Source organism: Cydia amplana, chromosome 3, assembly GCF_948474715.1.
Source record: "Cydia amplana chromosome 3, ilCydAmpl1.1, whole genome shotgun sequence".
NCBI lineage: Eukaryota > Metazoa > Arthropoda > Insecta > Lepidoptera > Tortricidae > Cydia > Cydia amplana.
The window spans coordinates 716,854-743,427 of record NC_086071.1 but is presented as its reverse complement, the minus strand read 5'-3'; the positions used below and the strand labels follow the sequence as shown (position 1 = coordinate 743,427).

Here is a 26,574-nt window from a genome sequence, read left to right as displayed (position 1 = left end):
AGGATAGTTTTTGAAGTTTTCTTTGTTTTTCGTGCCCAACCTATTATTTTCCTAAACTGTAAACATTGTTAATTTTCAGAGCAAGTTGACTTCATACAGAGACTTACAAAAATCTGGCAAAGAACTAAATGCTGATCAAAAGATAGCAGTTGCCAAGTACGACGAAGTAGCTCAGACGTTAGAGTTTGCTCGAGACCTCTCAAAACAAATAACGTCCATCGCTGTCTCAACCGAAAAGGAAGCTAAAAAACAAGCAAAAAGGGTACATGTTCATTTGTTTTTATTTGTGTTGATATGCTGCATGCCTGTATTATGACTATACCTTGGGCAGGTTATCACTAAAACAAATATGGTATTAGAAAACTATGCACACTTTTAGACATTTGTTGGTTGCAACAAATAAGTTTTAATTTAGGAATTAATCACAAAACACGACTTTAAAACATCTATGTAGTTCTGTTTTGCACTGGTGGTGTTTTGATCAGGGGTGTGTGGGACTAGACTAGACCAGAGGCACTAAGTGGCACTAGAAGATAAATTCTATCAAAATCAAGAGAGAGTATTTAATGGAATACCTCTCAAAACCCTCAAAAAAGACATAACATCTGATTATGGCTAAAACAGCTGATTGCAGATAAAAAGAGAGAAAAAAAAGGGGTGTGTGGGGTTACCTCAGTCTGCCTTGTTACCTAACTACAGAAATATTTAATCAGGTAAGCCTGAGGATCCAATGACCCTAGCTGCTATCCCAACTTAATCCAACTAGGAAGACATTTAGGCTTGAGATGATTTGTGCCTTCATACTTTGCCAACGGTAAACAACCCAGTGTGATTGAGCTACTCTTGAGTTTTGCATAAACATGATTTGTTACTTATTGGAATCTGGAATAAAACACTGCTCTGATGTTGGTCCTAAACAGTGTATGTTGTATATGAACAAAAAAGTACATATTTTTACTATACTAGGTTTAGTGACTTAAAATAGGAATTCTATGAGCCTGAATGTACTGTTATAATAAGAATTATATATTACAGGAAACCTGGATTCGCTATGCGGCCGACACAAACAAGATCCGCGAGGTTCTCCTCATCTTGGATTGCCTCACGCAAATGGGCAATGCTGAAGCCAGGGATGATTTCCTAAATGGAACTAATGGAGCAGCTAAATTGACTGAGGAGGATCTTAAAATTCTTGATGATTTGTAAGTATGCTTTAATAATTAAGTGTAACAATTGAAAATGTTGTGTTAGTTTCTTAATACAGTCACAAACACAGTGCAGCATGCACATGCTGCATTGAGAGATGCTATGCAAGTTACAGTGCCTACCGCAGCAAGCATATTAAAAATACTATTTTGTGTAGCAGTTGTATAATAGCGGTCAAAAAACCCTGGGGGACACACAGGGGTTGTGAAAATGTGGAAGAAATCATTTGAGATTGGGTCATCTTAGACTAAATGTGGTGAATATATAGGTATTGTCACCACAGCACACAACATGTGTTCTTTTTAGGGTTCCATACGCAAAGGGTAAAAACGGGACCCTATTACTAAGACATGCAGTTGAAATTTTCACAGATGATGTATTTCTGTTGCTGCTATAACAACAAATACTAAAAAGTGCGGAACCCTCGGTGGGCAAGTCAGATTCGCACTTGTCCGGCTTTTTTTTCATACTGATAGCAAGTTCAGCAGCCAACTGCATTATTGACCAAAAGTGTGTGTAAACATTCACCTTAGCTGTCCCGTGTCTCCTGCTGACACATTAGCTTGCAACATAACAAGCAGGGTCCTTGTCGGCGATCTAAGACACATTCGTGAGAATCCTTTTTCGTCAGGATAAATTATAGCCTGTTTTTTTTTTCGGACGACAACAGACTTTTGGTCAGATTCCGCATTTGTCAGAATTTTTTGTTCCAAAAACATTTTCTGCACAACTTAACCAGACGGAGCCCCGTCGCGGGGCTCCTATTTCTGGGCGCTTTGCCCTTCGGGCATCTGAAGCTACCTAACGAACCTAACCTACCTACCTATTGATTTAGTGTGACGTTCGTGAAAACATTACACTGGGGAGACAAGTCAGACAAGCGTAGGTTGGTAAAGTTCGTTAGGTAGCTTCAGATGCTCGAAGGGCAAAGCGCCCAGAAATAGGCCGTCTGGTTAAGTTGTGAAGGAAATGTTTAAATTGTTCGATCCACTGGTGGATCATATTAAGAGATGCAAGTATCACAGGATAATTCCAAATCTTCCACATTATAATTATAGTTAAGATTTTTTCTGTCCAAAAAGTATTTCCGTTTTCGTCCGAAACAAAACAGGCTATAATTTATCCTGACGAAAAAGGAATCTGACCAATGCGTCTTAGATCTCAAGGATATTAGACATCATTATCGAAACCTGGACAAAATGTTGACATGTCAAATAATAAGCGAATTACGGTGTAATTTGCTAACCCAAAATTAACCATATTAACATAAGTCGTGGCCAGTGCTTAAGCGACTCGAGCAGGATCTCCGGTGTCACGGAAATGAACATGGTGCGCTGGATGGATGTGCGGAGTAACGCGAAACGACTGCATAAGCAACTCGCATTTGCATGTTCGTGAAGTTGACCGCCCCACATCGAGCGCCCGCAAATGGCATATCTATATCGTTAGTTCATCGTTAGTTCACGTTAGTTCAGTATATTAAATCGTTAGGATCCGACTACAACATCGATTTTTTTTAAAAACAAAAGTGGGGAGGTCAACTTCACGCAACCGCCCCAAAATCGATTTTATGGTTTTTATCAATTGGAATCGATAGATAATCGTTAGTTCACGTTAGTTCAGTATATTAAATCGTTAGGATCCGATTCTAAGTATTTTTTTTTTTTCAATTTTGTGGGGCGGTCAGCTTCACGTGAAGTTGACCGCCCCATATCGAGCGCCCGCAAATGGCATATCAATATCGTTAGTTCATCGTTAGTTCACGTTAGTTCAGTATATCAAATCGTTAGGATCCGACGCATAACTTGTGTGCGAATTTTTTAAAGTAGGGGATAGCGCCAGCACCGTCTTCCACTCTAAAACCGTATTTATGGTTCCTATCAATTGGAATCGATATGTAGTCGTTAGTTCATCGTTAGATCACGTTAGTTCAGTATATTAAATCGTTAGGATCCGACTACAACATCGATTTTTTTTTAAACATAAGTGGGGAGGTCAACTTCACGCTACCGCCCCAAAATCGATTTTATGGTTTTTATCAATTAGAATCGATAGATAATCGTTAGTTCACGTTAGTTCAGTATATTAAATCGTTAGGATCCGATTCTAAGTATTTTTTTTTTCAATTTTGTGGGGCGGTCAGCTTCACGTGAAGTTGACCGCCCCATATCGAGCGCCCGCAAATGGCATATCAATATCGTTAGTTCATCGTTAGTTCACGTTAGTTCAGTATATCAAATCGTTAGGATCCGACGCATAACTTGTGTGCGAATTTTTTAAAGTAGGGGATAGCGCCAACACCGTCTTCCACTCTAAAACCGTATTTATGGTTCCTATCAATTGGAATCGATATGTAGTCGTTAGTTTATCGTTAGTTCACGTTAGTTCAGTATATTAAATCGTTAGGATCCGACTACAACATCGATTTTTTTTTTAAACATAAGTGGGGAGGTCAACTTCACGCTACCGCCCCAAAATCGATTTTATGGTTTTTATCAATTAGAATCGATAGATAATCGTTAGTTCACGTTAGTTCAGTATATTAAATCGTTAGGATCCGATTCTAAGTATTTTTTTTTTCAATTTTGTGGGGCGGTCAGCTTCACGTGAAGTTGACCGCCCCATATCGAGCGCCCGCAAATGGCATATCAATATCGTTAGTTCATCGTTAGTTCACGTTAGTTCAGTATATCAAATCGTTAGGATCCGACGCATAACTTGTGTGCGAATTTTTTAAAGTAGGGGATAGCGCCAACACCGTCTTCCACTCTAAAACCGTATTTATGGTTCCTATCAATTGGAATCGATATGTAGTCGTTAGTTTATCGTTAGTTCACGTTAGTTCAGTATATTAAATCGTTAGGATCCGACTACAACATCGATTTTTTTTTTAAACATAAGTGGGGAGGTCAACTTCACGCTACCGCCCCAAAATCGATTTTATGGTTTTTATCAATTAGAATCGATAGATAATCGTTAGTTCACGTTAGTTCAGTATATTAAATCGTTAGGATCCGATTCTAAGTATTTTTTTTTTTCAATTTTGTGGGGCGGTCAGCTTCACGTGAAGTTGACCGCCCCATATCGAGCGCCCGCAAATGGCATATCAATATCGTTAGTTCATCGTTAGTTCACGTTAGTTCAGTATATCAAATCGTTAGGATCCGACGCATAACTTGTGTGCGAATTTTTAAAGTAGGGGATAGCGCCAACACCGTCTTCCACTCTAAAACCGTATTTATGGTTCCTATCAATTGGAATCGATATGTAGTCGTTAGTTTATCGTTAGTTCACGTTAGTTCAGTATATTAAATCGTTAGGATCCGACTACAACATCGATTTTTTTTTTTAAACATAAGTGGGGAGGTCAACTTCACGCTACCGCCCCAAAATCGATTTTATGGTTTTTATCAATTAGAATCGATAGATAATCGTTAGTTCACGTTAGTTCAGTATATTAAATCGTTAGGATCCGATTCTAAGTATTTTTTTTTTCAATTTTGTGGGGCGGTCAGCTTCACGTGAAGTTGACCGCCCCATATCGAGCGCCCGCAAATGGCATATCAATATCGTTAGTTCATCGTTAGTTCACGTTAGTTCAGTATATCAAATCGTTAGGATCCGACGCATAACTTGTGTGCGAATTTTTTAAAGTAGGGGATAGCGCCAACACCGTCTTCCACTCTAAAACCGTATTTATGGTTCCTATCAATTGGAATCGATATGTAGTCGTTAGTTTATCGTTAGTTCACGTTAGTTCAGTATATTAAATCGTTAGGATCCGACTAAAACATCGATTTTTTTTTTAAACATAAGTGGGGAGGTCAACTTCACGCTACCGCCCCAAAATCGATTTTATGGTTTTTATCAATTAGAATCGATAGATAATCGTTAGTTCACGTTAGTTCAGTATATTAAATCGTTAGGATCCGATTCTAAGTATTTTTTTTTTTAAATTTTGTGGGGCGGTCAGCTTCACGTGAAGTTGACCGCCCCATATCGAGCGCCCGCAAATGGCATATCAATATCGTTAGTTCATCGTTAGTTCACGTTAGTTCAGTATATCAAATCGTTAGGATCCGACGCATAACTTGTGTGCGAATTTTTTAAAGTAGGGGATAGCGCCAGCACCGTCTTCCACTCTAAAACCGTATTTATGGTTCCTATCAATTGGAATCGATATGTAGTCGTTAGTTCATCGTTAGTTCACGTTAGTTCAGTATATTAAATCGTTGGGATCCGATTACAACATCGATTTTTTTTTTAAACAAAAGTGGGGAGGTCAACTTCACGCTACCGCCCCAAAATCGATTTTATGGTTTTTATCAATTAGAATCGATAGATAATCGTTAGTTCACGTTAGTTCAGTATATTAAATCGTTAGGATCCGATTCTAAGTATTTTTTTTTTTCAATTTTGTGGGGCGGTCAGCTTCACGTGAAGTTGACCGCCCCATATCGAGCGCCCGCAAATGGCATATCAATATCGTTAGTTCATCGTTAGTTCACGTTAGTTCAGTATATCAAATCGTTAGGATCCGACGCATAACTTGTGTGCGAATTTTTTAAAGTAGGGGATAGCGCCAGCACAGTCTTCCACTCTAAAACCGTATTTATGGTTCCTATCAATTGGAATCGATATGTAGTCGTTAGTTCATCGTTAGTTCACGTTAGTTCAGTATATTAAATCGTTAGGATCCGACTACAACATCGATTTTTTTTAAAAACAAAAGTGGGGAGGTCAACTTCACGCAACCGCCCCAAAATCGATTTTATGGTTTTTATCAATTAGAATCGATAGATAATCGTTAGTTCACGTTAGTTCAGTATATTAAATCGTTAGGATCCGATTCTAAGTATTTTTTTTTTTCAATTTTGTGGGGCGGTCAGCTTCACGTGAAGTTGACCGCCCCATATCGAGCGCCCGCAAATGGCATATCAATATCGTTAGTTCATCGTTAGTTCACGTTAGTTCACTATATCAAATCGTTAGGATCCGACGCATAACTTGTGTGCGAATTTTTTAAAGTAGGGGATAGCGCCAGCACCGTCTTCCACTCTAAAACCGTATTTATGGTTCCTATCAATTGGAATCGATATGTAGTCGTTAGTTCACGTTAGTTCAGTATATTAAATCGTTAGGATCCGACTACAACATCGATTTTTTTTTAAACAAAAGAGGGGAGGTCAACTTCACGCTACCGCCCCAAAATCGATTTTATGGTTTTTATCAATTAGAATCGATAGATAATCGTTAGTTCACGTTAGTTCAGTATATTAAATCGTTAGGATCCGATTCTAAGTATTTTTTTTTTTCAATTTTGTGGGGCGGTCAGCTTCACGTGAAGTTGACCGCCCCACATCGAGCGCCCGCAAATGGCATATCTATATCGTTAGTTCATCGTTAGTTCACGTTAGTTCAGTATATTAAATCGTTAGGATCCGACACATAACTTGTGTGCGAATTTTTTAAAGTAGGGGATAGCGCCAACACCGTCTTCCGCTCCAAAACTTTATTTATGGTTCCTATCAATTGGAATCGATATGTAGTCGTTAGTTCATGTTAGTTCAGTATGTGAAATCGTTAGGATCCGACTACATTACGTATTAAAAAAAAATAACATAAGTGGGGCGGTCAACTTCACGCTACCGCCCCATAATCGATTTTATGGTTTCTTTCAATTAGAATCGATAGATATTCGTTAGTTCACGTTAGTTCAGTATATCAAATCGTTAGGATCCGACGCGTAACTTGTTTGCGAATTTTTTAAAAAGTGTGTACCAAAAACGGTCACCCATCCAAGTACTGACCCCGCCCGACGTTGCTTAACTTCGGTCAAGAATCACGTTTGTTTTGTTGTATTGGAGCCCCACTTAAATCTTTATTTTATTCTGTTTTTAGTATTTGTTGTTATAGCGGCAACAGAAATACATCATCTGTGAAAATTTCAGCTGTCTAGCTATCACAGATCACGAGATACAGCCTGGTGACAGACGGACGGACAGCGGAGTCTTAGTAATAGTTGGTATTAGGGTCCCGTTTTACCCTTTGGGTACGGAACCAATACCAATATGTACAATGACAGCATTATTCTAGACACCTATGATTACGACTTTCCACTGCCGTGTTGCTTTGGGCTTTGTACTAACAAATTTTGACTAAAGCTTAAAACTACTGGGTCTATACAAAATAGTTCGTTACCTATAGATGGCAAGAAAACCTAATAGAAATGTGCAGTCAAGCGTGAGTCGGATTAATTACGTACATTTTGAATCCCTACGGGGTTTTAAACGGCAATTCTCTCGCGTTTCATAAAAAGAATACATTGTTAAAAATTGGGTAATGTACGGAACCCTTGGAACGCGAGTCCGACTCGCACTTGGCCGGTTTTTTTCAACACAGTTTAATATTGTCAATATCTGTGTCCGATTGTTTTCCTTTTTAGAGCATAGAGGGCTATTGCCATAGTAAATTTTGTAGTCACGGTACATTTACTGCCATCTATCGACACACGATTAAAACTTAAAATAAAATTGAAAATGTATAAATTAATCAAAATATGTGTACGGATAAATGATTTTTAATTTTTATTGTTCCATACTGACCCATGTTCTTTCCCTGATATGTGTTCAAATTTTTAAATATCAAACGGTGTCGTCAACGCCTTCTAGCCGAGAATAGGCCAAAGGTATGGCGCCATCTATTCGAGAATGACTTTTCTTGATTTCCGAGGCACGTTTTTTTCTTAGACTTTATTTATTCTTATACGGAGTTACATATATCTTTGCTAGAGCCGAAGGGCTGTTTAAAACGATAAGCTTATGCGATTTATGCATACAATTCCGATCGAACACAGCACAGCGCCATCTGTTGTATACTGCTTTAACTACGTGGCCGGCCACGTAGTTAAAGCTGAAGTATACAACAGATGGCGCTGTGCTGGGGGCCGATTTTTGAATTTCGATCATTCGATTTTGGCACTCGAAAATCGGTGGAAAACGGCGAAACTCTAATTTTTGAAAATCGAGTGATAGAAATTTGGAATCGAGTGGTACTGACCACTCGTTTTCAATTCTATTAGTAGAATTTATATGCCTAGTAGTGGAACGAAATACACGAAATCGAGCGGTCGAAATTCAAAAATCGGCCCCCAGTGTGAACGGGACGTCGCTATACACATAACTATACATGTCTCGTTTGCACCTGTCATTCCGTACGAAAAATTCCGTGCGTCTGTGGCCAGCCTTATTACTGACCAAGTGAGCTCAAAATGCGAGCAAAGCTTATCCGTTTAAGCGGCGTATAACCGCGAACATCGAAAATTTCCAGCAACTATCTCTGTCAATCTAATTACGCCTTAGGTAATTGGAGTAAAAGAGGTAGTTGCTCGAAATGTTCGTTATCGACGTTCGTGGTAGGCCCTCTGCTAGGACTAAAATGCCGACTGTTGTCCCATCCCAGCAAAATAGCAAAACAGACATTTGGCTAAATTTATGTAAGGCCTTACAAGATCAGTGAAGGCCAGTCCAGATGGGTCAATTTTCGCCAAATCTGCAAAACGGAACTGAAATATGTCAATTCAACGAAAAAATAAAAAAAAATTATACATACATATATCTGTCGACGTCCATCTGCCCACGAAAGTCAAAATTCATATGAAAATATGAACCACATAGGGCGATGGCGCATATTGTTGCTGCCAAGTTGGTGCAAACTTGGCTTAGACTAAATTATGCTAAAAAATATGGCAGATGCTAAATGTAAAATTTAGGTGCCAAAGCGAGTGAAAATATGCCAGATCAGGCATCATTTATGCCAAGTTGGCAACACTGAACAAGTGGCACTCGAACGCGGCTTCTTTTCAAAATGCCGTTAATTTTAACTTTAGTCTACTATAATACAGTCGAGTTTGCAACGTTAGTCGGCAATGTCGGCATGCTTTAAACGGATCGGCTTGCTCGCTATAGGCCAGCGGTACAACACAAACGATGCCTAGGCGCCGCCTCCTTTGATGGTTCCTCTACACGTTGGCCCAATCTAGTGGTCCAATATGATGGGCCAACGTGTAGAGAGCAGATACATATACTAATCGTTAAATAAATGAATATTAGATATAGTTTGTAGCTTTCTAGTAGACCCCGAAGGCTTATCCTATTGTCTATTGTTCAGTAAAACCGCACGTGCTACTTACCTGCAAAAAAGGGTCCTAAGTATTCTATTTGGCTCCTGAGCGCGGGCTAGTCCAACGCTCAAAAAACCAGTGTAGGTGCGCTCTCCGATAACGCGCCTTTGTTACGCATCTCGATGACACATTTTAGACTGGTTCTGTAGCGTTCGACTCGCCGGCACTCAGTAACCGAAGTACCGATTTTTTATGCAGGTGGTTGTGGCACGTGGCACGAGCGGTTTTTCTTAACAATAGACAATAGAATTAGCCTTCGGGGTCTATTAGAAAGCTACAAACTATACATATCTAACTATACATATTAAGTACCTACACTGCACAATTTGCACAGCTATGTTGGTAAGCTATTAACAAAATTATAATATGATCTAAAATAATCGAAGCAAATTGTATGGTAACATGAAATTAAAAAAGATATTTAATTAATTTAATTCTTTAAAAAAATCTAACATTCATTTTTTTCGGGAAGTATGTATCATCAAAAAACTCCTGCAGCTTCTACGCCATTTTTTTTTTAATTACTTGAAGAAAATATTGGTACGTGGCGTAAAGATAAATTGCTGCAACGACTAATGCTTCCACGTCCATCTTGGAAACCGGATAGATCACAACTGAATGTCGCCATCGTGTAGTTGCGTTCTGGCTCCTCTACACGATGGGCCAGCGCCGGCCACTTCAAGGGACGCAGCCATGCGGTAGAATGAGATAGCAATATCACTTGCTCCCTCTAACGCATAAATGCGTCCCTTGGAGTGGCTGGCGCTGGCCCATCGTGTAGAGGAGCCATTCCAACCATCGTATGGCGGTATGGCCAACTCATTGGCCCAGCGCTGGCCCATCGTGTAGAGGAGCCATGAAAACTACACGGGCGGCAGCTTTAAAATAGCGATGCGACATTATGACAATGTAATCTGCAATTCTCTGTTTAATTAAATGCCGTAACGTAACACACTATCGCACCACACCGCGATATGCCTGATCTTACGATCAGCCGCCGACATGTATATTATCTCAACACATACACTCTATTGACTACTGCCATGCTTATAAAATAAAATAAGTTTTTGGCAAAAATTTCATTTTTGGTACAAGCTTTTATCGCTGACTGTACTTTTCTTACGACAAACAACTCATCGAGACAATTCTACAAACCCCTAACACAATTAGGTTGCGTTGTTTCATCACTGAGTTCCTATGGCCACTTCCATCGTCAGATCAGCTCGATGGTACCATAATATTGCATTGGCATCCGATTTATACATGCATGCAAAATTTCAGCTCAATCGGAAACCGGGAAGTGGTGATCCACTTTGAAATTTAACTTGCAAGATTTGATTACAGACAACGGGACAGGTGAAACTAAATAAAAGCTTGTAATAATAAAGAGTGCCAATATAACGTTAAAATGAATTTACTTGCAATTAAGTTGAAAAGTATCAAAATTATACTTGTCTGCGTTGAAACGCGCTTAGCGTTGCCGGCGCTCGCGTACCGAGCGCTAACGCCATCTATCGAGAGTGTTATTTCGCACAATCGGTGAACGCTCGCTCTAAAGAATAAGGGCTCATAACATAAAACAAGGGCTTGCAAGGGCTGCTTGACAAGCTAGAGCGCTTGCAAAATGTCTGCATTAGATATATATTCGGGTTACGTAAGTACGATCGCGTGTCTGCCTTCCGCTCGCAGCTTGGCTGGCTTCCGATCAGGGACCGGAACCGCTTACCCTGAAGAGGGTTTTACCCCGGGTTAATGATAGAGTGGTTTTTAAAAACCCTATCAATTCGGAAAGCACATCATTGACTTACCCAAACGAAAAAATTACCAAATTGAATACAGTTAACTCGGGTAAGCGCTTACCAAAACCAAAAACCCTTTATTAAAGTTTCCCTATGAAGTGGGTTTCAAATGCGATCAAGCTATTTTAATCTCTGTGACCAAGGCTTTCGGCTGATTATTGCAGCAACATACAAGCGCATGGTTGACAATAGGTACAAGTATGGCGGCACGAGCGAGCCTACACACACAAATAAACAGACTTTATGCATTAGCCGTAGCGCTTACGCCTTTGATCAAGATGCTATTATTGCTTGTCCGTGCGCGAAAATATCGTTGTGATTTGCCGGGCGGCGGCGGCGAACAAGTCCGAGCTTGCTGTTTGTGTTTATAGAATTGTTCGGACGGAGCTCGTAATAGTGCGTTGCGGTCGGCGGAATTTTAAATTGCAAAATATTGTGAATACTTACTTTACTTGGTGGTTATATATATATATTCTACGTTAGCTTAGAACATTATGCAGCAAAAGATTGCAGTAGGACGGTTAATCAGTTGTTAATTATTAATATTACAACGCATGAGACTTGTCTTTCACAACCACAACCTATGAAGCAGGGATGTTGCGAACATCCGCATCCGCATCCGCAACCGCGGAACTTCCGCCTTATTTTCAACATCCGCATCCGCATCCGCATCCGCATAAAATCGATGCGGAGCTTATGCGGATGCGGATGTCGAACAAGTCGGTACAGGAACGTCTTAGCGGCGGCTAAGTGCTAGGTAATTTCGTAATTACCTATAACGAAATCGTCTAGATCCAGAAAAGTCGGCCAAGTTACTGTTTATTAAATATAACGCACCTATATTCTTGTTCAAATACAAAAAGTTTCGTTTTTTTTTAAATAAAAAAATACTAAAAATGTAATATTTGACGTTTTCTTAGTACCTAATCTTGACATCCGCATCCGCATCCGCATCCGCGGATGTGAGCCTTTAAAAATCCGCATCCGCGGATGTAAAAAAATCGGCATCCGCAACATCCCTGCTATGAAGTTTCAAGCCCCTAAGGTAGGGTTGCCATACGTCCCGGTTCGCCGGGACATGTCCCGGTTTGAAGCACGGTGTCCCGGCGTCCCGGCCGATAAGGAAATTGTCCCGGTTTAAAAATCATAGTTATTTAGTAGGGGGCTGGACTTGGTAAATAATAATATACCTACATTTCTACGTTTCATATGGCCAAAATTAAAAAAAAATGTTTTTTCTACTCCCGTACTTTTATTTGTCATTTAAAGGGTCGTGCACACACCTTTAAACCCCTCTCTTATAGTTGTCAAGACAAGTCTTTAGTCTATTCCCCAAAAAAGTATTTGTGCATACACGCAGTATCTTTTTGGCACTTTTACGATACTTCGTGTAATCACCACTTAAAAAATATTGTATGGAATACATTGTTGCCAACCTAACTTTAATTGTCATTTCTGACAGATGAGTGAACCATAGACATGTTTTGGTTAATCATCATCATCATCATCAGTTTCCATCTTATAGGGCTGTATCTCCTAAACCGTGCGTCGTAGCGCAAAAATAATCAAATTTTCGTTCCCCTTTGGAACCCGTAAGTAATATTTAAAAAACACAAAAAACTAAAATAAAATTTAAAAAAAGTAAGAAAAATGTTTATGGTTTGTATCTCCTAAACCGTGCGTCGTAGCGCAAAAATAATAAAATGTTCATTCCTCTGTAAGAAACCCCTAATTAATATAAAAAAAAAGAACAAAAAAGATATAATAAAAAACAAAAAAAAACTTTATAATGCTGTATCTCCTAAACCGTGCGTCGTAGCGCAAAAATAATCAAATTTTCGTTCCCCTTTGAATTCCATAAGTAATATTTAAAAAACACGAAAAACAAAAAAAAAATTAAAAAAAGAAAGAAAAATGTTTATGGGTTGTATCTCCTAAACCGTTCGTCGTAGCGCAAAAATATTAAAATGTTCATTCCTCTGTAAGAAGCCCCTAATTAATATTAAAAAAAAACACAAAAGATAAATAAAATAAAAAACAAAAAAAAACTTTATAATGCTGTATCTCCTAAACCGTGCGTCGTAGCGCAAAAATAATCAAATTTTCGTTCCCCTTTAAAACCAGTAAGTAATATTTAAAAAACACGAAAAACAAAAAAAAAAATTAACCCCTTTTTCACCACCTCGGGGGATGAATTATCAAAAACTCTGAAATTAGTTTTATTTTGATAAAATACCTTTTTACGAAATTTCAACTTTGTAGCTTTAAATAAAATTTGAACCCTATAAAATTTTCAACCCCCCTTCGACCTTTTAAGAGACGAATTTTTAAAAACGCTGACATGACTTTTCTCGTATTTTAATAATATGCCATTTTACAAAGATTCAAGTCGCGCACTTAAAAAATGTCTGACTTCCATACAAATCGTCAACCCCTTTTTCATCACCTTAACTTAAAGGATGAATTTTAGAAAAACGCTGAGATAGGTTTTCTTCTTTTTTAATGAAATAACTTTTTACGAAGTTACAAATTCATAGCTTAAAATAAAATTTGAACCCCAAACAAACTTTCAACCCCGGCCTTTTTAACCCTTTTTAACCGACGAAAAAACGGAGGAGGTTCTCAAGTCGACGCGTATTTTTTTTTATGTATGATCACATATTTTTTTTTACAGAGTAGTTCGATTTTGATAATTATTTTTTTATTGGATTTGGTATACCCCGAAGTTGGTCCCATATAAATTTGGAAAAAAAATCCAACCTTAAGGGTAGGAAAATAGGGGATGATTGATTTTTCACTCACCGATTGTAACGTATGACCACGCATAACTTTTTACAGAGTAGTCCGATTTTTTTCATTCACGTGTCGCGCTATTAACCATGCGTTAAAACTAAAAATGGAAAAATAAAAACTTTTCACAAAAAAAAACCGACTTCAAAAAGGATGAAATAAAATATTATCCTTTTTGAAGTATGTATATGCGTTACCAACTGATATGTTTGAAGTCGGTGCCAAGCCAAGTAGTAACAATACCATACCAGTCAAAAATTATCAGCTTTACGGCTATAAATCCCATTTTTGACTGGTATTGTTACTACTTGGCTTGGCACCGACTTCAAACATATCAGTTGGTAACGCATAGACTTCAAAAAGGATAATATTTTATTTCATCCTTTTTGAAGTCGGTTTTATTTTTTTTGTAAAGTTTTTAAAGGATGAATTTTTAAAAACGCTGAAATTGCTTTTCTTATTATCTAATAATATGCCTTTATACAAGGATTCAAGCCCCGCAGTCACAAAAATGTTTGATCTCCATACAAACTTTCAACCCCTTTTTAACCCTTATAAAGGAAGAATTTTTTAAAAACGCTGAAATTACTTTTCTTGAACTCTAATAATATGCCTCTGTACAAAGATTCAAGCCCCGCACTCACAAAAATGTTTCATCTTCATACAAACTTTCAACCCCTTTTTCACCACCTTAGGGGATGAATTTTCAAAAACCCTGAAATTCGTTTTTTACCGTTTTGAAATAATACCCTTTTAGGAAGTTTTAAGTTCCTCGCTTAAAATAAAATTTAAACCCCATACAAACTTTCAAAACCTTTTTAACCCTGTTAGGGGATGAATTTTACAAAACGTTGAAATTACTTTTCCTGTCTTCTAATAATATCCCCAATACAAAGGTTCAAGTCCCGCACTCAAACAAATGTTTGATATCCATAATATTTTCAACCCCTTTCTCACCACCTTAGGGGATGAATTTTCAAAAACGCTGAAACAAGTTTTCTTGTATTTTAATTTAATACCTTTTTGCGAAGTTTCAAGTTCCTAGCTTAAAATAAAATTCTCACCCCAAGACGAATTTTCATCCCCTTTTTAACCCCCTTAGGGGTTGAATTTCCAAAACCGTTGCAATTACTTTTTTTTTGTAATCGGCAATTATGCCTTTCTAAGAAGTTTCAAAGCATTTGTAATGGATTCAAACTTTCAACCCCTTTTTAACCCTGTTAGGGGATGAATTTTACAAAACGCTGAAATTGCTTTTCCTGTCTTTTAATAATATCCCCAAATACAAAGATTCAAGTCCCGCGTTCGAAAAAATGTTTGATATCCATACAAACTCTCAACCCCTTTTTCACCACCTTAGGGGATAAATTTTCAAAACAGCTGAAATTAGTTTTCTTGTATTATAATAATATATCTTCTTACGAAGTTTCAAATTCTTAGCTTAAAATAAAACTTGAACCCCATACAAACTTTCCTCCCCTTTTTAACCCCCTTAGGGGTTGAATTTCTCAAAATCGCTTCTTATCTCTTGTACACTATAAATGTAATCTGGTGTGTAAATTTCAACTTTCTATCTTTTGTAGTTTCGGCTCTGCGTTGATGAATCAGTCAGTCCGTCCGGACACTTGCATTTATACAGGGTGGATTTTCTTTTTGGATCAGTGAGGGCAGCTACCAGATCCCGTCCTGCTACGAGAAAACGGTCTAAGAAGACCTTCCCTCGATTTCAAATTAATGAAGATTGGCTTTTACAGATTTTGGAAAAAACATACAGGGTGTGAGAAAAAGATCATTTTTTACAAACTTTTTTTTGATGCCAATCGATCCCATTCCTATTGAGGATCAAAAGCTTGTATGGAACCAAAAAAAATATCCATAGTAAATGTATGGAAAAAGTATTTATTAATTTGTGGCTTTTTTAGTACATTACCGTAAGTTGACCCCTAGGAAACGAATGATACTGGATAGGAATGGAATCGATTGGCATACAAAAATAGCATCTGAAAAATAAAAGTTTTCATTTTCATACAAATTGTATGGGAAAAGTTTTCCTCAATTTGTGGCTTTTCTAGCCGGAAATTTTTTTTGGTTCCATACAAGCTTTTGATCCTTAATCTGTCAGCTCCCACGGCTCATATATGAGCCAGAACGCTTATGGTGACGTCATATCGTGGGATTCGACAGGTTAATGGGAATTGGATCGATTGGCATCAAAAAAAAAGTTTGTCAAAAATGACCTTTTCCTCTCACCCTGTATGTTTTTTCCAAAACCTGTAAAAGCCAATCTTCATTAATTTGAAATCGAGGGAAGGTCTTCTTAGACCGTTTTCTCGTAGCAGCACGGGATCTGGTAGCTGCCCTCACTGACCCAAAAAGAAAATCCATCCTGTATATTCCATGACGTCGTGTCACCAAACTCAGGACGCGAGTAACACGAGTAATTAGAGAGGACTCCAGAATGTGATGTGACTGCTCCAATTCACTCCACTTGTTTCGCTTTTGCGGCTGCCGCCCCCCCGCCCCCCGCCTACGTATCTCTATCTATCCTGTTCTGTTCAATGAGAAAGGTAGAATCGCCGCCTACGTAGAAAAGAGACGGGAAAAGGGTTACCCTATGAAGGGGTAAGCGGTAAATATTATAGGCTTAACTACCTTATCTACACCCTATTTGATTTGGTAACCACATCTAATATGATTAATCATATTCAAAATGGTTTCCATAACGATAGGGTAAGCCAAACGATAGGGTAACCATGACCTCTGGGTAAGCATTTAATAGGGTTACTTTATCGATACGATTAATCTTTAAAAGGGGTTTTCCGGTCCCTGCTTCCGATACGTCGTCGTAGGGATGTGCATGTTCTGTCATTACTCTTTAACGTGTTATTTAATCCCGCATCCCCTACGTATCTATCAGAGAGATTTAGTTTTCTGGCTACTGTTAGCGGTCACCGTCTGCGATCTAGTGAAAATCTGACTTTAGCCATTCCGCCGAAAAAGTCGCGTGCGTACTGTAAGTCTTTCACGGCCTACTGAGAGGCCGTAGTCGATTTGAAAACGCGCGAAGATACGACATTTACACAGTAACCGAACGCCGGCCCCTGCTTGAAACAACGCGACCGTCTTAAACAGTATTGATACTTTCGCAACAAAATATGCGTAACTTTAGAACTTTAGTTGGGTTAAAATAAAACTTTCGGTAAATTTGATATATTCGTTTATTATACTTACCAACCATGTATTCATATAATAGTTATTTGTACAACAAGAGATCAAAGTTTGATATTTCTTCTAGTACGATTCGTCTTGACGAGGGCTAGTACGATTCGTCTTGACGAGTACTTGGTCTCTCGATAGTTTCCAGGGTTTGATAATGGAGCTGGGAGGTGGCCATAGGAACTCCGTAATAAAACAACTCAATCCCGTCGAGTTTCGGCTCGTTTGATTTGTCTTGGCGAGTACTTTGGTCCTAAAGAGTTTGATGATGATTTGATGAAGCTAAAAAGTTCAAAAAAATATATATGAATATAAGATTTTTTATTTGTTAATACCTAACAAAAACTAATTAAATAATTAAATTTTGATAAAAAATATACCTACCATTTTATTATAGTATTTTATGCAACCGTTGTTTAAGAGGGGTCAAAAAAGGCGAGTGGCGTGAGTAACAATTTGAGGCGAAGCCGAAAATTGTTAATAAAGACGCCACGAGTATTTTTTGACTCAGTTAAACAACGTTGCATACAATACTTTTTCTACGACCAAGCACTTACTTTGAAAAAAATTTGTAAATTTAACAAATATTTTTCATTCAACAAAAATAATACTTTAAACAAGGGGAATCATATAGGACATATACGTAGGTAAACAAACCAAAAGTATACAGCTAAGATACGCGACCCGGCCACCGCGCCCCGCGCCCCCCGGCCGGTTGGTCAGCGACACCTTCTTGTAACTCATGAGGCCCTGGTACTTGCTCTTAGTTAAATTACAATTTTGGACAGTTTTTTTCTCGATTTTGACCACAGTAGCCTATGGAGACTAACAAGCAACGCTAAGCGGTGTTCGTAGTCTATGGATCTTGCTATATTACGGGTGTCACATGCGCGTTTCTGACTTCTGAAGCAATTTTATTGTTTCTACTAGTTAGTACTCATCTGTCAGAGATGAGATGACAATTAAAATTAGGTTGGCAACAATGTATTTCGTACAATATTTTTTAAGTGGTGATTACTCGAAGTATCGTAAAAGTACCAAAAAGATACTGCGTGTATGCACAAATACTTTTTTGGGGAATAGACTAAAGACTTGTCTTGACAACTATAACATAGGGGTTTAAAGGTGTGTGTACGACCTTTTAAATGACAAAAGTACGGGAGTAGAAAAATACATTTTACAATACAGATGGTGCTACTTTACGGCACTAGTGCGATAATTAGCACATTACTTAACTATGTCGAATATTAAAATGGCCATATGTACCTACTGTAAAACGTTGTATGATACATAATTTTGTAACATCTGTAAACTGACATTCACAATCTGACAATAAATGATTACTTATGGAGAAAGTTTTTTAGTACATTACCGTAAGTTGACCCCTAGGAAACGAATGATACTGGATAGGAATGGGATCGATTGGCATACAAAAATATCATGTGAAAAATAAAAGTTTTCATTTTCATACAAATTGTATGGGAAAAGTTTTCCTCGATTTGTGGCTTTTCTAGCCGGAAATTTTTTTTTGCTTCCATACAAGGTTTTGATCCTCAATAGAAATGGGATCGATTGGCATCAAATAAAAAGTTTGTCAAAAATTACCTTTTTCTCGCACCCTGTATGTTTTTTCCAAAATCTGTAAAAGCCAATCTTCATTGATTTGAAATCGAGGGAAGGTCTTCTAAGACCATTTTCTCGTAGCAGCACGGGATCTGGTAGCTGCCCTCACTGACCCAAAAAGAAAATCCATCCTGTATATATATATATATATATATACAGGGGTCGGACAAAAAGTGCGGATGACGTCAAACCACTTACAGGATGATTTCAAATAGTATTTTTGATTTTCATGAACAATTATCACTTATCATTTATCAACCTCTTTATTAAACGATATCGCCACTTGAAATGAGTAAGTACGTTTTTGACTGACACATTGTCAATCAGATGAACAATAAATTGACTTCGTTATTGTTTAGCTTTTGTATCTTCACGATTATATTTAGCTAAAATTTAGCTATAAAAGTATAATAACATCAAATTATCTTTTTTTATTTTTACTAATCTTACCTACTGTTCTCACTTTTGACTATTAAACCTATTTATCTGAGGATCCCACAGACTTGTTCTAAGTGTTCTAACTAATTTCAAATAATTATACCTTATGGTAACAAGTTTCGTTAAATTTATTTTATTCACTACATCACCCTACCACCTGTATTATTAATTCCATGGATTTATTTACGATTATTTTGTTACTTCATTAATACTACTTTGTTACTACATGTCACACGGAAGTTTAAATACAAACTCAAACATCATCCTGTGTGCAAGATTACGTCATTTTTACGTCATCCGCACTTTTTGTCCGACCCCTGTATATATTAGATATGAGCGCCGATAGGCATATAGCCGGCGGCGGCGCGCCGGTCAAAATTGGTCGGCGGCGGCGGCGAATCGGCGGCGTGGCCTTGAAATACCTTCGATTAATGAAAAAAGAATTCAAACCAAAATTTTACCGAAAAAACATGTTTTTGCTGTAAGAAAGTTACGAAATAAATGCATTTTTTATTTTCAAGGATAATTTATTGAATAATGGTACGAAAAAAATTGATATCGTATAAACTGTGGATAAGCGGTATCGCGCGGCATCAGAGGCGGTCTTAATCATGGCGAGGCTTTGGCCGGAAGATCTTAGCGAGGCCCTTATCTTTTGTACTAAGTTAAAAATTGCGGATTGACTGTATCAGGGAAACGTCTTGTCGACAGTAAAAAAAAAAAAACGAGCTCCGTCATTAACCAATATCGACCAAACAAAACCGATTTATGTCAAAAAGTAAGGCCCAATGCCGAGCTTCATATAACACCGAAGACTTGATTTCGACGCCTCCCAATGCGAGGCCAGAGGATGAGCTGCAAGTAAGCATACAGCTAAGAATCGAACGCCAAGTGTAAGCTTGGCTGACGGCTGAACGCCTGGAGCATTGAGCTGCGAGAGAGCAAAACTTGAAATTTCAACAGTGGCCAAGTTTAATTGAGACCCGATTCCGACGCCCTTCCGTGTGAAGCCAACGGCCCGGACATTTGGACGTGAAAACGCTTAAAATCTCAAAATTAACCCCATTTTATACCTTTTAAAGACGTTTAACCATGCTTGCAATGGTTAAATTCGCGGTAAATGACGGATGGTTAGCTGGCAAAATTAGTTATGCATTGGATCGGTAATCCAAAGATGTGGGTTCGAGTCTCACGTTAGCCAGAGTTGATCACAGTAAATTTTTTCATTGTGATTGACATGTCTAGTGTATATATACAATCTATAAATTGTAATGTGGAACGTTCCACAATAAAACTGGAAGGTAATCAGTATGTTTATTACAAGCATATTGATGTTAAAATTGATATTTAATAATTTCGTTTCCCCAAAACTAGTAGCGCGGTTACTAGACAGATAAGTTTGCATTTGCCTTCGATATTTTTGAATTATATGGGCCTACAATACCTTTTCAATGCCTATAAACTATTCGAAGTGGCGCCGTTAATGATCTAAACTCGATTAAAAATATATTATCTGATTCTGAAAGTAGTAGTAACTACCAAGGTCACGCCGATGCCACGCCGATAGCGCAACGTCGGCGGCGGCGGCGCGAAAATTTTGTCGGGGGCGGCGGCGCGCCGGCGCGGCGCTCATATCTAGTATATATATATATATAAAGCTACTACTAACCGTTTTTAAAAAATATCGTGTTACATTTTGGCAGCAGAGGAATAAAAAAGGTGTAACACGCTTTTATTTAAAAAAAAAAAACAACGGGTTGCACTCAGGGAGTGCCGGCAGAAGTGAAAACTCAAAGACTAGTGCAAAATGCACTATGTATAATTGAGGTTAACGCCATCTAGCGTTATTTCGTCGCATTACTTGAAACCCCTAAGCACATCACTGTTAGTACTCGAGTTATATTAATACCTACCAGTTAGAGCGAAACTCACTAGATGGCATTCAGATCTTGTTGAGACGAATCAAACGAGCCCAAACACGACGTGGTTTCACGACCTGGTTGATGAGTACTCTTGAGCCCCTGTCGGCTTCATCGTCAGACTCTGAGTACCATCTCTTGTCAAAGATCTTGTTGAGGCGAATTAAACGAGCCCAAACGCGAAGTGGTTTCACGTCCTGGTTGATGAGGACTCTTGAGCACCTGTCGGCTTCATCACCAGACCCTGAATACCATCTCGTGTCAAAGATCTTGTTGAGAAGAATTAAACAAGCCCAAACACGACGTGGTTTCACGACCTGCTTGATGAGTACGCTTGAGTACCTGTCGGCTTCATCATCAGACCCTGAATACCACATTGTGTCGAATATCTTTTTGAGACGAATCAATCAAGCCTAAACACGATCTAACCAATAATAGACTAGTAGTTCGCCCCGAACTGAGAACTCGCGGTTCGTCAAAAAGATCAAATGAAAGCAGTGCTACTTAGTCCAAGATGGGCATTTCGTAATTGAATCCTGATTCCACGATTACTTGAAATTACTTTTTAATCTGATTACCGATTCCCAGATTAGGTACTTTGTAATGTAACAATACCGAATTACTAAGTACAATTCCATTTGAGGAATCAGGAATCAATTTCTCGAATATTACAATTACTAGTAATTGGAATCAATGTCGATTCCTCATTACAGGAATGCATTACTTGATTCCTTTCAGATTACATTTCGTACTACTACTATCAAAAGTACATTTCGATAGTTGACTTACTAGGATGCATCTATATCTTATTTGAAACAGGTGCGCAGATTTCGAATATGATGACCATGACCTATAAAACGACATCCATGACGACTTTTATGACATAGTGCATGGCCGCCATCTTGGATTCCAAAATAGTCATCATTTTCGAAATTTGCGCCGGGCCTAAACCAATAAAACGACATCCATGACGACTTTTATGACATAGTGCAGGGCCGCCATCTTGGATTCCAAAATAGTCATCATTTTCGAAAACTGCGCCCCCTAAAACCTATAAAACGACATCCATCACGACTTTTATGACATAGTGCATGGCCGCCATCTTGGATTCCAAAATAGTCATCATTTTCGAAATCTGAGCCCCCTATAACATATAAAACGACATCCATGACGACTGTTATGACATACTGCATGGCAGCCATCTTGGAATTCAAAATGGTCATCATTTTCGAAATCTGCGCCCCCTAAAACCTATAAAACGACATCTATGACGACTTTTATGACATAGTGCATGGCCGTCATTTTGGATTCCAAAATGGTCATCATTTTCGAAATCGGGGCCCCCTAAAACCTATACACGACATCCATGACGACTTTTATGTCATAGTGCAAGTCCGCCATTTTGGAATCCAAAATGGTCATCATCTTCGAAATCTGCGCCCCCTATAATCTATAAAACGACATCCATGACGACTTTTATGAAATACTGCATGGTCGCCATCTTGGAATCCAAAATGGTCATGATTTTCGAAACCTGCGCCCCCTTAAACCTATAAAACGACATCCATGACGACTTTTATGACATACTGCATGGCCGCCATTTTGGATTTCAAAATGGTCATCTTTTTCGAAATCTGCGCCCCCTAAAACCTATAAAACGACATCCATGACGAATTTTATGACATAGTGCATGGCCACCATCTTGGATTCCAAAATAGTCATCATTTTCGAAATCTGAGCCCCCTATAACCTATAAAACGACATCCATGACGACTTTTATGACATACTGCATGGCCGCCATCTTGGAATCTAAAATGGTCATCATTTCAGGGACCGGAACCGCTTACCCTGAAGAGGGTTTTACCCCGGGTTAATGATAGAGTGGTTTTTAAAAACCCTATCAATTCGGAAAGCACATCATTGACTTACCCAAACGAAAAAATTACCAAATTGAATACAGTTAACTCGGGTAAGCGCTTACCAAAACCAAAAACCCTTTATTAAAGTTTCCCTATGAAGTGGGTTTCAAATGCGATCAAGCTATTTTAATCTCTGTGACCAAGGCTTTCGGCTGATTATTCAGAATCAGAATCAGAAAAATATTTATTGCCACGAAAAAAAATCCTTATCAACTAAGTACAATATATAAAACTTAAATACTAAAATAGGTTCAAATTAATTAAAAAGATAGGTAATTATAATAATATAATAAGAATGATTGGGCAATGGGCTCCAATCTCAGCATATGCCAAGCACTCCAAGCAGAGGGCCTAGCGCTGGTTTTCAGACTGGACCCTTGAGATCGGTCGGTCGCAGTTTAACAAATTACCGTGCTTTGCTAGGCTTAACAATTACAATAAAATCAACAAGAGTAGAATAAATAAGTGCAACGAATAAAATAAAATAAGTGTAATTCTATGCGTACTAGTAAGTCGAACATACTCAACCAATATATATATATATATAAAACTTGTGTGCGCGTGTATCTGTGTGTGTTATTGTGTGTGTCTGTGTCAGTGTGGTATGAGTTAAGCATGCGGATATATGTAAGTGCCAATTGTGTGCCAAATTTCGTGTCTTTAGGAGGGAGAAAAAAATTTGCTCTGCATATCAAGTAAATACATTTTGACTAGCCGCCTATATTTTAACAGTCCCATCGGTTCACGTATAGGTGGCGGCAGGTCATTCCAAATCTTTGCAGCAGCAAATTTAAAGCTCCCTTTAAAAAATGTCGTCTTGTGTGTAGGTATCGCAAGTTTCGTGCATCTCCTTAGCGATTTGCTGCGTGTATCATTGACCCATTTTAGCTTTTCAAACAGGTAGCAAGGTCTCTGAAACTCCAATACTTTTCGAACCGCGCAGGCTAGGTGCAATTTTCTCCTGTTGTCCATATTGAGCTGCTTTCTTTCGTTTAAGAACGGGGTGATATGCGCTCTTTTGGGAACGTCGTAGCAAAATCGAACACACGCATTTTGTACACGCTGTATGGACTTTTTCGTCTGTACCAGGAGTCTCGGCCCATATACTATGTCCGCGTAATTGAATTGGGAAAGTATTAAAGATTCAACCAGGATTTCCCTGACTTTTATTGAAAGATACTTACGAATTCCATATAGTACTTTAAGCCGATAGAAAGCATTTCTAATTTTTAAGTTAACGTGCTCTATGTACCGAAGCTGTCCATCCATTACTAAGCCTAAATTCTGTGCTTTCTCCACACGAGGTATTGTTTCGGATCCGATTGCAATCTTCGGACTCTGTTCCTTGATTTTTAAACATTGCCATTTGTTCCCCACTACTAGAAACTGCGATTTAGTAGGATTTAAAACGAGATTGTTTTTTTGTGACCAGTCAGCTACTGTTTCCAAGTCTTCATTAATTTTCCTCAAAGAGTTCTCGAGGTCGCTCGGAGAAAAGGAGTGATAGATTTGGGTATCGTCCGCATATAGGTGTGCACTGCAGTGCTTAAGATTTTTTATTAAATCGGCTGTATACAAAATAAAAAGTAATGGGCTTAAAATTGATCCCTGGGGTGTGCCACGGTCGATTACGCGCGTTTTTGATCTCATCACCTCTCCTTGATCTCCGTCTATTTCAATATATTGCTTACGGCCCGTGAGAAATGAATGGAACCATTTGCAGGACGATGGAGATACACCATAATATGCCATCTTAGATATGAGTAATGTTGGGTTGAGGCAGTCGAAAGCTCGCGAGAAGTCCAATAACACCAGAATAGAACCCATTCCCTTATCAGACGCAGCAATAATGTCATCTGTGACCTTTGCCATAGCTGTCGCCGTTCCATATTTACTGCGGAAACCTGATTGTATGTGTGGTAGTAGGTTATTTTCCTCCAGGTACTTGGATAGTTGCTCGCACACAATTCTTTCTATAACTTTAGAGAGTACAGGGAGAATACTTATTGGCCGTAGATCCTTATATACTTCAATCCTACTTGATTTAGGGATCGGCTTAACCCTGGCAAGTTTCCAAGACTCTGGGAAGGTACTGGTTGCGATAGACGTATTAATAATATGAGTTATTATAGGTAGAGTGACGTCCAGCGTTAGGCGAATCATATCTATTGTCGTACCATCGTGTCCGCTTGCATTCGTTTCTATGGACTGTATTATTTTACGCACTTGACTTTCCGTACATCTCTCAATATTGAATTGTTTATCAATCCGCAACTAATTGCTGAACATCGGTTAAACAAGCAGTGTTTATTGTCGCGTCAAACCTGGTGGTATCACTCAAGTGATGACTGTCCGTAAACGACATTTCCATGGCCGAGTTGTCGAGCTCATGGGACAATGCCGCGGGAGGGCGGGCGGCCCCACGATGCACAGTTACATTGTCGTTTGCGCCCCGTACCGGTGTGTTTGTATTGTCCGACCTAGGTTCAGCACTTTTACATTCCACACACTTCCATGTATACTTTCGGTCCATAACAATTTGTATATAGTCTGGGGAAACATTCGCACAGAGGGGACAATAAGATCGATGGCAGTTACAGCAGTTTAAAAAACTTTTATCGTTTACTGCATTTAAACATCCAGCGCAGTTTGCCATTGCAGAGTGTTTTATATGCGTTGGTAATAAAGTTCAGTTTTCGATGACTGTTACTGACACTGAGCCAATGCGCATGCGCAGGATGCTAACAGCTGATTCGTTGACAGCTCGTCAGCTGACCCGCACAAAGAGTGTTTACAAAGTCCGGTTGGAATGATTTTAACCGTAATTATTTTATTACACGTTAAGGTTTTCGCACTTAACACTGTTTACTTCGTTAACCACTGATGTTATTCACTGAATTATACACCGTTGGAGTTTATAAATCAACTTTATACTAGGTTTTAGCGCAAAACTCACGGAGCGATCGAAAAGTACGTCTGACCGTACTGACGTCACCGAACCGGTCCGGTCCGGTTATTGCAGCAACATCCAAGCGCATGGTTGACAATAGGTACAAGTATGGCGGCACGAGCGAGCCTACACGCACAAATAAACAGACTTTATGCATTAGCCGTAGCGCTTACGCCTTTGATCAAGATGCTATTATTGCTTGTCCGTGCGCGAAAATATCGTTGTGATTTGCCGGGCGGCGGCGGCGAACAAGTCCGAGCTTGCTGTTTGTGTTTATAGAATTGTTCGGACGGAGCTCGTAATAGTGCGTTGCGGTCGGCGGAATTTTAAATTGCAAAATATTGTGAATACAGTAGAGTCCGGTTATAACGACGCCCAAGGGACCGCTGATATTACGTCGTACTAACCGGACGTCGCACTAAACGAACTGCCAATTTTAATATATTTTTTTAATCAGAATAATGACGTCATTTTGTATTTATTAATACTTATGCGAGAATCAACGAAAAAAGAAACATTTTATTAAAATATT

At 38.7% G+C, this 26,574-nt stretch overlaps 1 protein-coding gene across 1 annotated transcript in view; it reads left to right on the top strand.

Moving 5' to 3' along the window:
- LOC134662633 (caprin homolog) overlaps positions 1-26,574 on the top strand; it is a 44,919-nt gene that overhangs the window by 897 nt on the left and 17,448 nt on the right. Inside the window, exons 2-3 of the mRNA XM_063518906.1 lie at positions 80-262; positions 1,036-1,202. Of these exons, the coding sequence (XP_063374976.1) occupies positions 80-262; positions 1,036-1,202 (350 nt within the window). The remainder of the gene's footprint in view (positions 1-79; positions 263-1,035; positions 1,203-26,574) is intronic.